Below are 16,496 nucleotides of genomic sequence, written 5' to 3' on the forward strand. Positions count from 1 at the left end.
ACATATTTTTGTATTTGTCACTTGTTGGTCATCAACTGTATTTCTGTGTCCTAGCATAATTTCTTCTAATCACTTGTTCTTTTGTATCCTTTTCCTTAATATACTGTTGAACATGTTGGTTGAGTCTTACTATGACTCTTATTGTTTGTCTTCGTCCTCCTCTTCCTTACTCTTTGTAATGTAGTGCGAGGCAAGCACTCTACTACTGAGTTTCCATCACCACCTGACATTTGCATTTTGTCCAGTCTGACAATTCAACCTTATAATTGTATCACTAAGTTTAAACTATTTTGAAATGGATTCTAGCATGGGCCACAAGACAGGCTGTATCAGAATATTAAAAAAATTAATGGTTGAGACTGTTTTAGCTAACTGTAGTTATATATTAGGGTTTGGAGCTTTCATCTTCCATTTTGTGTTTATCTGCTGTATCTTGTTGTATTGTTCTGTCTTTCCAATTCCTTTTATCATTTCATTTTGACTTTTTGTTGACTATCTAGCTCTTAATTTTGTTTTGCTGTATGATTCCTGGTTTAAGGGCTTGGGTAACATATTTCTAAGTGGTTTAAAATGCCCTTTAAAAGTTGTATGTTCTGTTTCTGACTGGGCATACTGATGCCTGTCCGTAGTTCTGGCACTTGGACACGGAAGTAGGAGGATCTGCTGTTCAACATGAGCCCTGCCTACATGTAGAATTGGATGTGAATTTGTGCGCCCTGAGACTTTGTCCCCCCAAATAATTTTAAAAACATCTGTTTTTTAAAATTATTTACCTCTTTGCCATTTTTGGTATTCACTTCTTTGTACAAGTAACAATTTACATTTGAATCATTTTCTTTCTTCCTCAAGGATTACTTTTAAACAAGTACCTTGTACATATTTAATTCTATTATCAATGCATTCCAAATTTTCCCCCTTTACCCTCTGATGAAATCCAGTTGCTGTTTACCAACTTCATCTTTCGTCAGCCCCTTCCTTCTCTGTTTTAAACATCTTGATTTTCTTATGGTCACATCAAGTCTCCTTTTATATCACTGCTTCTTCCTGGTGCCACAGTGCCATGTCCCCATAAAAGCACTTATGACATGGATGCTTACCACTTCATTCTTATTAGTGCCACCCCGCTTCCATTTGTTCACTCTCCCTTGCCTGTCCTGCATGTGTCATGCTGGTCACCACTCATGTGTTCCATTCATGGCATGTTGATTTGGTACTAAAGTTGCTTTTGGCAATGATTTCACTATCAAAATTACTTAGAATGTCATAAATTAACTTTTGAGTTCATAATAACTAAATAGGACTTTGAAATTGTTGCAAATTCAAAGTAAAGTTTCAAAATGCTGGGACTTAAAATGTCTATAGATAGCTAAGAAGTGGAGGTATTTAAGTCCATAATGAAATTATGTGCTGGCTTTTGTTTTTATTAATTTTTATTTTATTCTGTACTGAAATATGCTTTCTAATCAGAACATCTATGTAATATGGGAATTTTATGGCTCAGTCTGCTTAGTTTGCTTCTTTGGAAAATCAAAACAAAACATCATTATAGTCACACTAATTACTACCCATGCATCATTCATTTAAAACAAAACCTACAGTGTTTTGTAGCTATAAACAAAAAGGTTTCTTCTTCATCATTTAGTGAACAGCATTGTTTTTAAGTTGATTTTATATTTGACTACCATCTAGTGCCTACTAAACATTTAACTATTCTGCCAATCTAATTACATAAGTCTACATGTCTCCTTGTATGACTACTTGGTAACATAATGGAAAACATGAGGTTGTTCTCCAAGAGTGATATTAGTGTATAGTGAGGCAATTTTCTTGCAGCCATGGCTTAAGGTATAACTATTACAGATGTATCTTAGTTCATTTGCATTTTTATGCCACATTCTTGAAGCTATCATTGTGTTTGAAGGTCCTTGTAGTTTCAGTTTTTATAAAATTCAGTAAATGTTGTACATAGTGTACTTAACATGGTGCTCTCAAAGATGCAAATGTGAAAATTTGATGAATGTATGTAATATACATGTATATATGTGAGATATCCCTGTGGCCTCAAAACTCCCTCCTATAAATTACTAATTTTAAAAGAAAAACATTAGAAAAAGTGTGTAGATAACAATGAATACAGCTATATGCATATGGAAAAGAGGTGCAAATAAGATAAAATAAATGGAGCAAAGTGTAAATTATTGGCTAATGTAGGTGAAAGAGGGTTTTTATATTTTAATAACTCTAACTGGATTTAATAAAATGTTTTAAGATACTATTTCTTGTTCACCAAAAAGTATAAAATACTTAACAATAAATTCAATGAACTTACGAGGCCTACAAAAACATAGAAACTGGAGGAAATATTAAAGATCTGCATCAGTTCAGCTGATTGATTTACCTATATTATAGAGTTCACCACTTGCTTGCAAAGCCTGATGGCCCTGGTTTGATTGGCAGAATCCACATAAAGCCAGGTGCTTTGTTTGCTCCGTGATGGCCATGCTCACGTGCGCATAGTGTGCGCGCTCTCGCTCGCGCTCTCTCTCTCTCTCTCTCTCTCTCCTCTTTATAGATCAGTGTGTGAGTATTTGATTGCAAAACTCAGAATGATTACAGAATTTTATATATGGTACTCAATACAGATTAAAAGTAAAGAATCATAAAATCATTTTCATAAAAAAGTCAACATACATTAGGTTCAGAAAGGTCCAGATGATTAATTTTACTTGTACATACCAGATGTGGAGATAATGAAGATGTTCAGAGCAATTAATGAGAGGCAAAGAATTAAAGAAAAATGGTGTCTTAATTAAGACACCCTTGTAAGTAAATGAAAATGATAAAATGTTTATCACATGGGAATGCTTGAACTGAAAAGTTCAATAACTAACATGAAAACTTTAAGGAATAAGTAAAATGGAATATTGGAGAGCACATAAGACTCTGAAACTAAAGCCAGATTTCTGGAGTATAAATGTACAAGTCTTGGCTTTGCTTTGTTCCTATGAAACATGTAAAAACTGTACCATATGCACTTTGCTGTTGTTTAGTTGTCTTAAATAATTTTAGCATGGCAGCTTTAATATCATAAGGCCACATTTATTCTAAAAACACGTTTGATATTCTGAATACAACCCAGACATAAGGCACTTGAATAGCTATTTTTTTAAAGCCTTTCTCCAAATGAAAAAAAAAAAAATTCAACTGAATCATCCAGAGATCATGAGCATATTGGCCTGCTAACAGGGGAAGAAGATAGACATATTTTTCATATAACTACGAAATTAAGTTTAAAACTTTTAAAAAATCTTTAGTTTTTTAGATCATAGTAGTTTCTCTTGCCTTTCATTAAGATGCATTTTTTTTTTGGTTACATCTTTGCTGATACTTCTCCCACAGAGAATGAAGAATTCACTAGTAGGTAAGTCTACATAGAGAACTGAGTGTGGAAGGATTTTAGAAGCAAATCTGGAAAAGTATTAAAGCATCAGCACAGCAGGACATAGTCAGTTATATAAAGAGAAATGAAAGAAATACTGAGATAATGGCAGGCTGAGTTGATAGGGTCATTCTCTGTGATGTGTTAACTAATAACTGCTCTAGGCAAATTAAAGTTCACTTGCACATTAAAATAGTGCTAGGAGTTTGAGTTCCAGTTGGTTTTAAAATTGTGACTATTAATTTCCACACTATGATATTATGAGTGATTAATACTTGATTGTCAGCATATGACTTCAAGACCCAGGTACTGCCTGTCCTGTCACGTGTACATGTTCCTGTTATTTTGCTCCTTTATTCTTTACCGAGTATATGTCTGGAGTATTATGTTAGGTATGTTCTTAATTGTTGTGAGCAAAACTTGACAAAAACAACTTAAGGAATACAGGGTTCATATATATATATATATATATTTTTTTTGCTCACAGTTTAAGGGTCTACTCCATTGTGGCAGAATGGCATGGTGGCCGACATGAACTAGCTGGCATGTTTCATTCTGCAGTCAGGAAGCAGAGAACACTGAAGGCTGCTGTTCTGCTTCCTAGTTGTCTTTATTCAGTTCAGGGACCCAGCCCAAAAAGTGTTCCCATTCACATTAGGGTAGTTGTTTCCTTCTGAGAAACTCCTCACAGACATACCCAGATATTTTTCTGCTAGGTGATGCTAGATCAAATAAGTAGACAATTGAGATTAACCTTCACAAGTAATAAGTTAGTTAATATTGGAGCTGGTAATTGTTAAAAGGTAGGTGAACTGCTGCTATCACAACTTATAACTCACAACCCATGGTCAACACCAGCAGTTTAACTGAGGACAGCCCTCAGTGGAATGGGGTCAGGGAGGAGGAAAAAGATGGTACCAACATATGATGGATATATCCATACAAAGTATGCTCTTAATTAAAAAAAAAATGAAAACATGGTTAGTTTTAGAGTGATTATAGAGAAGAATGTTATGCATCTTGAGTGTGTACTCAGATTTCCTTTGAGGTGGGCCCAACATGAATCTGCAGTGGGAGAGGAGGAAAACCCTTAGATTTTGAATGAGAAAACTTTACTTTTAGTAAAGGAAGTTAGAAGGACAACTTTTGATATTTTATTAAACATTTATAAAAATGTCCAATTGTTTTTCACTCATAGAATAATGGATAAGATTAAAATTGTGTCAACATATGACCATAATGTGTCATGATGAGATTATATCTTCCTGGAGACATTTTTTTTTTCTATTTTACCCTTTATGACAGGTGGAAAGAATTAGAGGATATGGACTACAAGGGCAATAGCTATAACTTATATAACTTATATGCCTCTCCCAGGACCCAGTACAGTCTAGTCTATCCTTTTATGGTCACTGATTTTTTAAAGGTCTCTTTATTTCACATTGTCCCTGCTGACATACGTTACTAAGAAGTTTGGAAATAAAATGACCCATATTGTTCTCACCATTAATTTTGGTTTGGTTTTCTCTTTTCATCCTTTAAGTTTCTCCATTGGAATGCCATCTCTGTGTATGGTGACATCATGGAGTGCTCAGGAGTACTGCTCTCTACCTTCCAAAATGAGTGAAATTAAAGTAAATTTTCTTTTCAGAATGATCTTCAGAGCATCACTCTTTGTCCTAGATGTTGGTGTTACAAAGACTGTACAGTAATATTTTTACAAGTTACCTTTGTCAGCATGAAATTCTATTTTATCCTAAGCCTAGTCTACATTTCATTTCAAATGCAAGATCTCCTCCTCCTCCCTCCTCAGCTTTCTGTTGCTATTCTGAATAGTACCGTAGCTTTCTATTTCTAGCACCGTAGATCTCTACTCCTCCATTCAGTGTATTCAGAATTCTTGTTTCCTTAGCAGGAAAGCATGATACAAATCCTCAGTGTTGATAAAACAAAGGATGTGACGAGGATAGAATATGTCTTACAAGTTTGTGTTTATGTTATTTGTTCCACCTTTTTGTTTGTTTCTTTGTGTGTTTTAAGGCAAGGCCTCACTCTAGCCCAAGCTGACTTGGAACTCACTCCATGTCCCAAGTTGGCCTCAAACTCACAGTTGGTCCTCCTACCTCTGCTTTGTAAGTGCTGGCTTTAATATACCTACTTTTTTAAAAAAATTTTTACTTTGTTTACTTGAGCTTACCTGAAGGAACAAACTTTTATTTAAATAAAGAGATAATGAACAGTCCCACTATATTGTCACAGATCTCAAGATTATGACTTTTTTCTCCTCTGAAATAGAAGGGCAACTCTTTGACCAAGCAAGTGACTGAATGCCTGAGATGCTCAAGGTGACCACTGAAGTTCCAACTCATTCATTTTTTTTAAAGGACATAACTTACTAACAGCTGAATAATAAATTCTCTGTGTATGGAAGAAAAAATATGAAAAGTACATCTAATAAAACACTCTCTTCAAAGCTTTGTTTTAGGTTACCTTTAGTCACTTTACTTTGTTAGGGATTCTCATGAACTTGTAGCATTTTTGTTCTGCATTACATCATAGACTTTATCTTTTCCAGTTACCTGTCCCTAGTGCCAGATATACACATTACTCATACAGATCTGGGTTATATTTTTCTAGGAAAATTAATTACTTTATGTTTGCTACATATGGTGAGGTTGTCAGTGAGAAAGCTTTAACATATTTTGGGGTGGTATAATGGCAATAAGCAGTTGTCTTTTCTTCTTTGTACATGAATTAGTACATTCTAGAATTAACATATTTTGCAATACTAAAGTTTTTTGGGATATTAGAGAATTCCTTCACATGTTTTTTACAAAGTAATAAAGCGCAACTTTATAATCAAAATTCCAAACAGGCAGGTCATGTGCTAACCATGCATTTGAAAGGTCTTTATATGCATTATATGTGCCTGCTTTTTCATCCTTCTCACTGTAGTAATGAGCACTAGCTATCACAGTCTAGTATCTGTGCTACCAAGGTGATACAGGTGTCTGTGTAGTGTTTAAGAAGTAAATAACAGGGCTAGAGAGATGGCTTAGTGGTTAGGGCATTTGCTTGCAAAGCCAAAAGACCCAGGTTTGATTCCTCAGGACCTACGTAAGCCAGATGCACAAGGTGGCACAAATGTCTGGAGTTCATTTGCAGCGGCTGAAATCCCAGTTGCACAAAGTGGTGCATATGTCTAGAGGTGACTTGCAGTGGTTACAGGCCCTGGCACTCCCATTCTGTCTCATTGCCTCTTTTTTTCTCTTTCAAATAAATAAGATATTACAAATAGTAAATAACAATCCAGAGAAGTTAATATGTTGGGGTCCATGCTATATGTTTTAAGCCAAATTGAATGACTACTATATGAGTATGCTGCTTATCCCTACTTTGTATGCTAGATATCTAAAAGGATCATTTCATATACCATAAACTCTCATTTTCTAATGGAGTGACCCTCTGTCCTTCTGTAAATTTCTGTTGTGTAAACTTTGTAACACTCTGAAGCTTTAAAAATGTTTCTGTTGAGTCCACAGTCTTGTAAGGAAACAAATTATTTTGTCCTCGACAGGGGCATTTGAAATCATTCTTTGAAGCCAATGAATTTGAAGACATTATTTATTGTACCTTATGCTGTGGACTTCTTACTACTTATATTGAGCTCTTAAATTCTTGATATACACACAAATACATTTGACATGTTATGTTTATCTGGAGAATGCTAGGTATAAATTAGATATTCATATTGTTTGCTAATGAAATTTCTTAGCCACTGTGATGATTTGGTGCATCTGAAGGATTTTCCTCCTAGGTGTCTACTGCTACTGATAGCCAATTCTTTATTGCTCTTTTTTGTTGTTGTTGTTAGATGAGTAGTTTGGGTTATATTATCATTAAGGCCATGTCTGTATCATTGTATTATCATACTGGTGTCCAACCCAGGGCCTTGTAAGTGCTAAGCAAATACTCTACCATTGAGCTATACTCCTTATCCTACTTATTTGAAATAATAATTATTGTTATGAACACCTTATGTTCTCCTGATCAAAAAGATTTTCAGAATATATGGTTAGCTACAAATTCCACACATTTTATGTGGCCCTCTTGTTTGCATCTGAGACAATGTGACTGAATCTCTTTTATTCCTGCTAAGCTGCTCTCACTACTTCTTGTGTGGCTTTATCTCAAAGTACTTTTTTTTCCAACTTGACCTACTCCAACATCTTGTTCTAACTACCCCTCCAGTGTTTGCTCTCTAATTTCTGTCTTTAGTCAAAGAATCCATATCCAGCATCAAAGCTTGTTTCTAGTTGTTCTTTGCTTTACCTGAGTTGCTAGGACAGTGAGTTAGCATAGAGGGAAGAATTGCTCCTTTCTTCCTTCTACCCCTAGCCTCCTTCCTTCTCAGCAGAGAAACCTAGAGTCCCACACAGTGTTAACACTGCATGTGACAGCCTTGCGACTTTTCAGCACTCTGTCTCCTGCTGCACCCATGTTTCCTAACTCTGACTCTGCTAATTTAGTATGTGTCAGGAGTCATTCTACTTTGTGTGCTTCTAAAGAAAGCCAATTTAGTACAAATTGGGACCTATTTACTCTCCTGCTATCCAACACATACTGTTAGTCAGCAGGGCTTCTGAGGACAGCAATTTCTATTTGAGGCAAACTCTTTTTGGACCTTCCTGACTACGTTTTAAACATGACGTTGTATATTTCAGTATTGAACAGTTATTTATGTTAGTGACAGGAGTGATTTGTGTCTGTTGCCTACATAATCAGTTAAAAAACTCTCATTTTTAAAATATGTTTATTTGATTACTTGATGAAACTCCACCATTTCATTAAAGCTTTCTTTTCATTTCACATATGAATTGTTAATTTTGTTTTTGAGGGATGACTGGATTCGTTACAGAAACAAGTAGAGCTTTTCTCTCTTCCTGCCATCAGTTTCAGGGGACATATTGCTTCTTTGGTACTGTCATACCAATAAATCATCCCAGATTACTTGCCGTGGTGCAGTACTAAAGTATACCATGCATTTTAAAGGAAATGTGCTATTTTCTTTTCAATCAGATGAGCAATGTGAAGAGACTACGGCCACGGCTCAGTGCTATTCTCTTTAAGCTTCAGTTTGAAGAGCAGGTGAATAACATCAAACCTGACATCATGGCTGTCAGTGCTGCCTGTGAAGAGATAAAGACAAGCAGAAGCTTCAGCAAGTTGCTGGAACTTGTGCTGCTAATGGGAAACTACATGAATGCTGGCTCCCGGAATGCACACACCTTCGGATTTCACCTTAGCTCTCTCTGTAAAGTGAGTTTGTTTTTCTAACACACTTCTTTGCCTGAACACTTACTCTAAAATGTCATCCCTGATTACATTATTTAAATATTTTTATTTTGATGGGCTCATTATCACGAACTTGAACTGAACCATGAACTCAAACCCAGAGTGAACTGAGCTAATTTACACAACCTCTGAACTAAATCCAAATACTAATTTTCTCTGATCTGAAAATCCAACTGAAGAATTTTATTTAATAACAAAATTATATCGTAAACCTATACTTTCTCAAATCAATGAAATAGAACATCAAACTATCATTTGAGCTTTATTTAATTCAGGTACCTTCATTAATGGTATATAATATTCACGGTGGCTTAGGAATGGTGATTTTTTTTCACTTTTGACTATTTAAATAATTCTCTGTATTGTGTTTTATATGCAGACTAAAAAGAAAAATAGATATGAAAGAAAATGATTATATTAAGGAGAAATATATCTTTAATGTTATTGATGACTTGAAAATACTTCTGTGTGCCATATGAAAATTCAGTAAGTTTAGAGATTGTTTTCTCCTTCCTGAATTTTTCCAACTTACATCAAATATATTCACCGTTTTGTGTAACAAATCTCTTTCTTGAGGAGTTGGCCATTATAATTGTGCTTTATTGATCTGCTTACTACAAATTCCTCTTAGTTACACATCACAAGTAAAGCTTTCTCTCGTTCTTGACCTTGTAACATCTACCCTGTCTGATTAAGGAATTTGATTATTGCTACTGCCAGCCAGGTAGGGAAGGTGAGAAACAAGTTCAGCTTTGGTTATGGGTTACTGGACAGGCATTCCTTTGGTGCCTACATTCATCATCTTACAGTTTCCCTGACCTGTGCTTTCCATGGGTATGAATGTCTCATGAGGTTTTCTTCTCCCCTTTTATTTTCCTATCTTTGTGATCATAGGCTTATGAACTTGCTTAAGTTCCATGTTATAGGTGACACTTCCTGTAATACATACTGAAGGCTTTTCACAGGCCTTCAGTATTTACACAGAGTAAAATATGTTGCCCTGTGAGTCACCTTATCATCACTTTAAGGTAAGTGATTAATATTTGTCTGAAATATGTAGAATTCACACTCACTACATGTTAACCATGGTTATGATAATGTTATTTATTTTTATTTGCTTTTTATTATGATCATTCTTTGTTTTAATGGAACTATTTACAAACTGCTATGGCAGCACAGTTAGGCCAGAGAAGCCAACTTGCCTACAAGAGGCAGACTGAGTACTCAGGAAGGAGCAGACACTTGACTCTGTCTGGAAGGATGAGTTGGTATTTTATGGAGGAAAAGGTGGTCCAAGCAAGACAAGGAACTTTTCCAAAAGCTTATAGGATATCATGTTTGGGCTCCATGAATAATCTATTACCTTTGGATGGGAGGGAAGCTAAGAGTGAGCTAAGAGATTGAAATAGATATTGAAAAGTCCTGAGTTGCCTTCTAGTGAAGGTTTATGGAATTATGTTAATTATGTAAGGCTAGTAATGTCAACAGATGTTTTTTAGGAACACAATTCTGTCTGCATGAAGAGGATAAACTGGGCTGTAGAATACTATATGATTGTGTGTAAATGAACATATATAGCCATTTATGTTTATGCTTGGTAGAGCTGAGTGAGAAGGTATACTGCCCAAAATTCAGTGAGTAGCTAACATATAGTACCTAACTTACTATGATGACATAGAACAGGGAAATAAGCAAGACAGGGTAGTTGTATGGTGGGTAAAGAAGAAAAAGGGATAAAGGTAATGTCTCCATTTATAGCCTAACCAATTGGTCGACTGTATTTCTAATGAAATATTTGCCGATTGCTGAAAAGGAAACTAGCTCAGAGTTTGTTACTACTGTTTCCTCTTTTTTTTTTTTTTTTTTTAAAACCTACAGTCTTAAAGAACATCTGATTTAAGATGCCTTATTCAATTACTACCCAACCTTTTGTTGTCTGTTACATGCCTGTTACAATACTTAAGATGATGGAGTTCTAAGCTAAGGCCATGATGTGGAGTTTGATGTAGAATGGAAGAGTGAATGGAGGGAGGCACACAGCTTTCATATTGTGAGAAGTTTATCGATGTGACTGTGGGGGCTGATGGAGTTTACAAATCAGACTACCCACATCAGGCTTTTTGTGAACAGGAAAACAATGGAAGCCAACACTGTGGGGGAAGTCAGGATCTTCTGGGTTTGTTTCCTAGCATAAAGTGCCTTTTACTTCAGGTTTTGCATCTTAGCAATGTAGCTTGCACAGAAGTTGGCGGCATGCCCTCCTTTATGCCTTCCACTTCACAGAGCTGTTGACAGGTGACTAGTTCTGATTAATGAGGTAGAATCACCTAATACAGTACTTGATGCATAGTAAATAATAAATTGCTATTGAAAGAATGGAAGTTGTTGAAATAGACACACTATAGTGTGTCACATTTATTTGTAGTGGAAAGTAGATGTTCTCTCATTGAGATACAATCACTGATGCATAGTAATTTTAAAATCTTATACAAATGCTATGCATGCTGTTATTATTTTACTACAGTTAGTCTGCAAACCAGTTAATCTGTCTCCAGATAAAGAGTTGACTGCATTTTCATGCAGCGGCACTGAGTATTTTGATCATCACTCTTAGGAGCCTTCTGTGTAAAAGAAACAAAATAAATACTACAACTTTCTATTTTTTATTAGCCTGCATGTCAACTTGAAAGCATATATTGAACAAGATGATATCTCATCATACTTGTTATCAGAAGTAGCAGCTTGATCTTTGACAATTGTAATTGAATTTTTTTTACACTGTATATAAAGCATTTGGGTTCTTTATAAGTCCCCACAGAAAGTATTCCATATTTATTTGACAGCAAAATTCCAAGGAAATATTTTAAACTGTTAAAACACGATGAATAATTACATGACATGTTACATTCTATTTGTAATATCCCTTTAAGTATCCTTTATAAATTAAATTCAGACTTAAAAAGTGCATAGAATTAAAAAAGATATCATTGCCTTGTTTAGGAATTAAGGCATGGATCTTGAATCCCATACACACTATAGTTTAATTTTCTTAGTTACTCAGTTTTCATATGCCTTGGTAGTGAGATTACTAGCTGTAGTCTGTCTGTTTTATGGAGAAAAGACTTCTTTATATTTCACAGATGTCAAATGGTAAATGACAGTAAATGCAACAGTTATTATAAGATGTTGGACATCAAGTTAAGTCTTTTGATAAGAAGTAAATAAAAATTAATGTTACCAGACTGGGTTTTTCTTAGGGTCAAAGTGTAGCACATATATTTTCATGAGCTTTTTGATGAGGTAAAAATAGTGGGGCTTCTTGCTGATTAATTAAATCTGAACTTCACAAGAAAATTTTCGCCTTTATCTTTATAAAAGGCAAATGTATCAAGCCATGTTCTTATAAGCAGAAACAAAGAATTAGTTTCATGTGGATTTTTCTTCTAGGACCATTCCTCTCCCTCTCCCTCTCCCCTTGCCTCCTTTCCTCTCCCCTCTACTCTGTCTTCCTTATATAATTGTACATACATGTGATATTATACATGAACGTATATGTCTTGCCATTAATAAAATATACAATAATATGCTTAGGAATACAGTAAGTAGATGGTAGACATTAGTGTGGGGGAATAAAAAAAACCTATATGATGGCCTGGAGAGATAGCTTAGTGGTTAAGGCACTTGCCTATGAAGCCTAAGGACTCAGGTTTCATTCCCTAGTACCCATGTAAGCCTGATGCACAAGTTTATGCATGCATCTGGAGTTCATTTTCAGTGGCTGGAGTCCCTGGCTTCCCTATCCCCCACTTCATAAAATAAATAAATATTTTTAAAAATACCTACATGGAAAAGGTCTATATCTGGTTAGTGTTGGAGATATTTCTTCAAGATCATATATATACTAATGCAGCCAACATGCTTAATTTCCAAGTAGATTAGCATTCTATGTAATGAATGAATTGACCCAGTCGTCAAAGTTCAGCACTATATAAAAATCTGTGATATAAGTTTTGACTTGTAAATTTAAGAAGCAGATGGTACAAATTTGCATGCACACAGTGATGATGACACATGTATAATAATGTTTACTAATATTTAATGAGATGTATGATTTCTGAATAACACGACCCTGACCAATACAACAGGATGATTCAGTTCTTTGTTATAGATAATTAAGGTGACTTTCTATATTGGTATAATAGGTATAAAATTTGAAGTATCTCAGTTATATTGACTTCTTTCATCAGTACTGATACTGTTATCATTTGTGAAAATTACAGACATATTTAGGAATTGATTCCACTTTAAATTTTCCGAAGGACCCCTTGTAGGAAGCTTCCTATTGTTTATACCAGGAGAACATTAATACTTTCATCTCAGTGTACATGTCACCAAGGTACATAATAATGAGCCTGAGGACTTAGAAGTGAGATTGAAACAGGGTAAAGGGGATGGTAAGGGTGGTTTTATGTCTGAGTTCTTTTTTTTTTTTTTTTTTTGAGTGTGGAATTTTCTGTATAATCTTCTGTTTGCTTCTTTTCTTAGCACAGGCTTTCAAAAGTAAAATAACTGCACCAAAGCTGTGATGGGAATGATTTAAAATGACAACACTGAATTTCCATTTTCTTTAATGTCTTTCCCAAACCTAGTGAATACCATTTTGAATTTGTGCATATCTCTAGCTTAAATCACATTGATTTGCAGCCTGGAGCACTCTTTAACAACTAGTTCTTATTACCTTCATCAGTTCCATTAATACAGAATGTATGGTTGTGGGCCCTAATCAGCGGCATTTTCAAAGGAGCTCCACAAGTGATTGTAAGGTTCAACTGAAAATCAGTTTGTCTCTCGCCTTACTTGTGTAATCCAAACTGGAGAAATCCCCAACTGCAGTTCTGGAGCTAACCAACTAGCAAACACTCAGAGAGAAATGAAAACTAACCAACAGTAAAACAAACAAAAAGAAACAACTTAAGGATGAATGGGTAAAAATATTCCTCAAAATGCTGCTTTTCTTTCATGCTAGTTTTAACACTGTTCTGAAAATGAAGACTTTTTGAAGAGGAGTGTGTATTCCAGACACATAATGGAATGGGAGACATTGAAGTCCAGTGTCCTGAGTCACTTTCCAAGTCCTCGGCTAATAGGGGTAGAACCTCAGTCACTATAGTTCATGAGCTGAGAGTTCTCTGCCTATCTCAGGCACTTTGCACAACTATTTTCCATAGTTGTGATAGTCATACAGGTTAATATTATAATTTCTGTGTAAAATTTTGACTTTCATGTATCACTTTTCTTATTATGAAGTTATTTTTTAAAAAAGAATTCTGCCAAATAGATACATTGTCCCATCTACATACAGTGTGTTTTTAGACGGATTTTTATTTTTTATCTAAATTTGAAAAGTTACACTAGTATATTTTGACATCCTTTGAAAGTAAAGCATTTATGGGCCAAAGATTGACAAATAACAAATGCCACTCTTACTTTACATACAAGCAATTAAATCACAGAATCCTGATTTCTAAGGCAATGTGATGCTGTTTAGAATTCTCAATGCCCTTTGACTCATTAACACATTTAATCTATAGCATTTTCCAAGGCATTTAATTGGATTTACTAAGTAGTATCTATTCCAGTTCTTTTTTGCTCACCTTTGTTTGTTTTTTCAATCACTATAGTGCATTGTAAATTAGCATCATGCTTCTCATAGAATATGGATGTGCCTTTGCTTAACACAACAGTTTCCATCCCTGCTGTCAAAGTAAACATGGCTGCTTCACAAAGCTCCCCTTCCCCTGAAAGACCCAACCTTAGCATCCACTTCAAAACTACTCCCTTGAACAGATAGCAGAACTTGCACTGTAGATAAACCCCACCTCCTATCTCTGATTTCATCCAGTCTCCTTTATTTTCTCCCTTCCCCTCCCCTCCTTCTCTTTTATTAGAAAGAGACAGAGACAGAGAGAATGGGCATCAGGGCCTTCAGCTACTGTAAACAAACTCCAGATGCATGTGCCACCTTGTCCTGGGGAATCAAGCCTTAGTCCTTTGGCTTCATAGTCAAGCACCTTAACCACTAAGCCATTCCTCTGCCCACTAGCCCTCTCACCTTCCCTCTCACCTTCCCTCTCACCCTCCCTCCCTCCTTCCCTCCCTCCCTCCCTCCTTCCCTCCCTCCCTCCCTCCCTCCCTCCCTCCCTCCCTCCCTCCCTCCCTCCCTCCCTCCCTCCCTCCCTCCCTTCCTCCCTAATTTCAAAGCAAAGACACTGCTCAGAAAGATTAATCTTTGTTTCTTGTTTATCAAGGGTCTTTACTTACTGTTTTTGCATTTTTGTGATTATATACAAAACATGGAAATTTTTTTCCAACATGAAGCATTATTATCCACATAGCAATACTTGGAGGTATTTATGAACATTTCCTGGAAGGACAGGAAGAGAATGTAATAATGAAATAGATACCTGGATATGAGCATTGAGACATGTGGAATAAATATACTACTACCACAAAATTTTTACAAAATAATTTGAGATATTTTAGATATGTTTTTGTTTTGTTTTTGAAATGTAATGTTGAGAAGCTACTGAATTTATTTCTGTTCATAAATCTTTTTGTTTTTATTAGTAAATTTGGTCCACTGCTGCTTATTTAGTTGAAAAATACAAGTTACTAACATTTGTTGTGTGCAATAACACCAATAGGTAGAGGTAAATTTCAGCACGGCAATCATATATTAGGTAAGAAGTAAAATCTAAAATCAACACTCTTCCCACATAGGTAACTATAAAAAAAAAAAAATCATAAGCTGGGCGTGGTAGCATATGCCTTTAATCCCAGCAGACAGGAGGCAGAGGTAGGAGCATCTCAGTGAGTTCCAGGTCAGTCTGAACTAGAGTGAGATCCTACCTCCAAAAACAAAACAAACAAACAAACAAACAAAATAATCTCAAGAAATCTGAAGTAACCAAAACAAAGAAATATATATGTGTGTGTGTGTGTGTGTGTGTGTGTGTGTGTGTGTGTGTATATATTAGATCAATGAAGTTGAAAATCAGAAACTAATAAGGAAAAGTCAACAAAACCAAATTCTTACTTTGTTAAAACCTAACATTGATAACCCTTTAGTCAAAGAATTACAGGAGATGTGACAGGAAAGATACAGTTTTTCATATGAAGAAAGGGGGGAGATGCTGTTATAACTGATGCCATAGATTTTCAAAGGATAATACAAGAATATAGTGAGTAAATCACAATACTTATAATTCAGTTACATAGAAAAACCAGACCAACTCCTTAGATGATAATCTCAAAGGACACAGATCATAGTAATTTAATTAATAATAATCCTTTAAAACATAAAGAACAAGGTCCCTTGATTTCTAGTTAGTTCTAACAAGTATCTAAGGAAGAACTAATACAAATTCTCTCCAACAAGTAGAAATGGAGGAATTCATACTCATATGAGTTCAGGCTGCGTCACCATTGGAAGCCAATGAAATAACAGGGGTCAGATCAAAAGTCTCATCATAAATAGATGAAAAGGGTATTTGACAAAATTCGAAATTCAAAATAAAAGTTCTAAGCAAACTAGAAATAAAGGAAAAATATTTAAATATCACCTACAAAAGCCTTTCTGAGAATGTCATGGATAATGCTAAGGAATTGGAAGCTTTTTATGTAAAATCAGGAATAAGGATCT

General features: G+C 35.2%; 1 protein-coding gene across 4 annotated transcripts in view; it reads left to right on the plus strand.

Annotated features, from left to right (window-relative positions):
* The window catches only part of Diaph3 (diaphanous related formin 3), a 530,142-nt gene that overhangs the window by 291,459 nt on the left and 222,187 nt on the right, over positions 1-16,496 (plus strand). For all 4 annotated transcript variants that reach the window (XM_045145419.1, XM_004651009.2, XM_045145418.1 and 1 more), the window contains one exon: positions 8,519-8,758. In XM_045145419.1, the coding sequence (XP_045001354.1) occupies positions 8,519-8,758 (240 nt within the window). The remainder of the gene's footprint in view (positions 1-8,518; positions 8,759-16,496) is intronic.

Source organism: Jaculus jaculus, chromosome 3 (genome assembly GCF_020740685.1).
Source record: "Jaculus jaculus isolate mJacJac1 chromosome 3, mJacJac1.mat.Y.cur, whole genome shotgun sequence".
Taxonomy (NCBI): Eukaryota; Metazoa; Chordata; class Mammalia; order Rodentia; family Dipodidae; genus Jaculus; species Jaculus jaculus.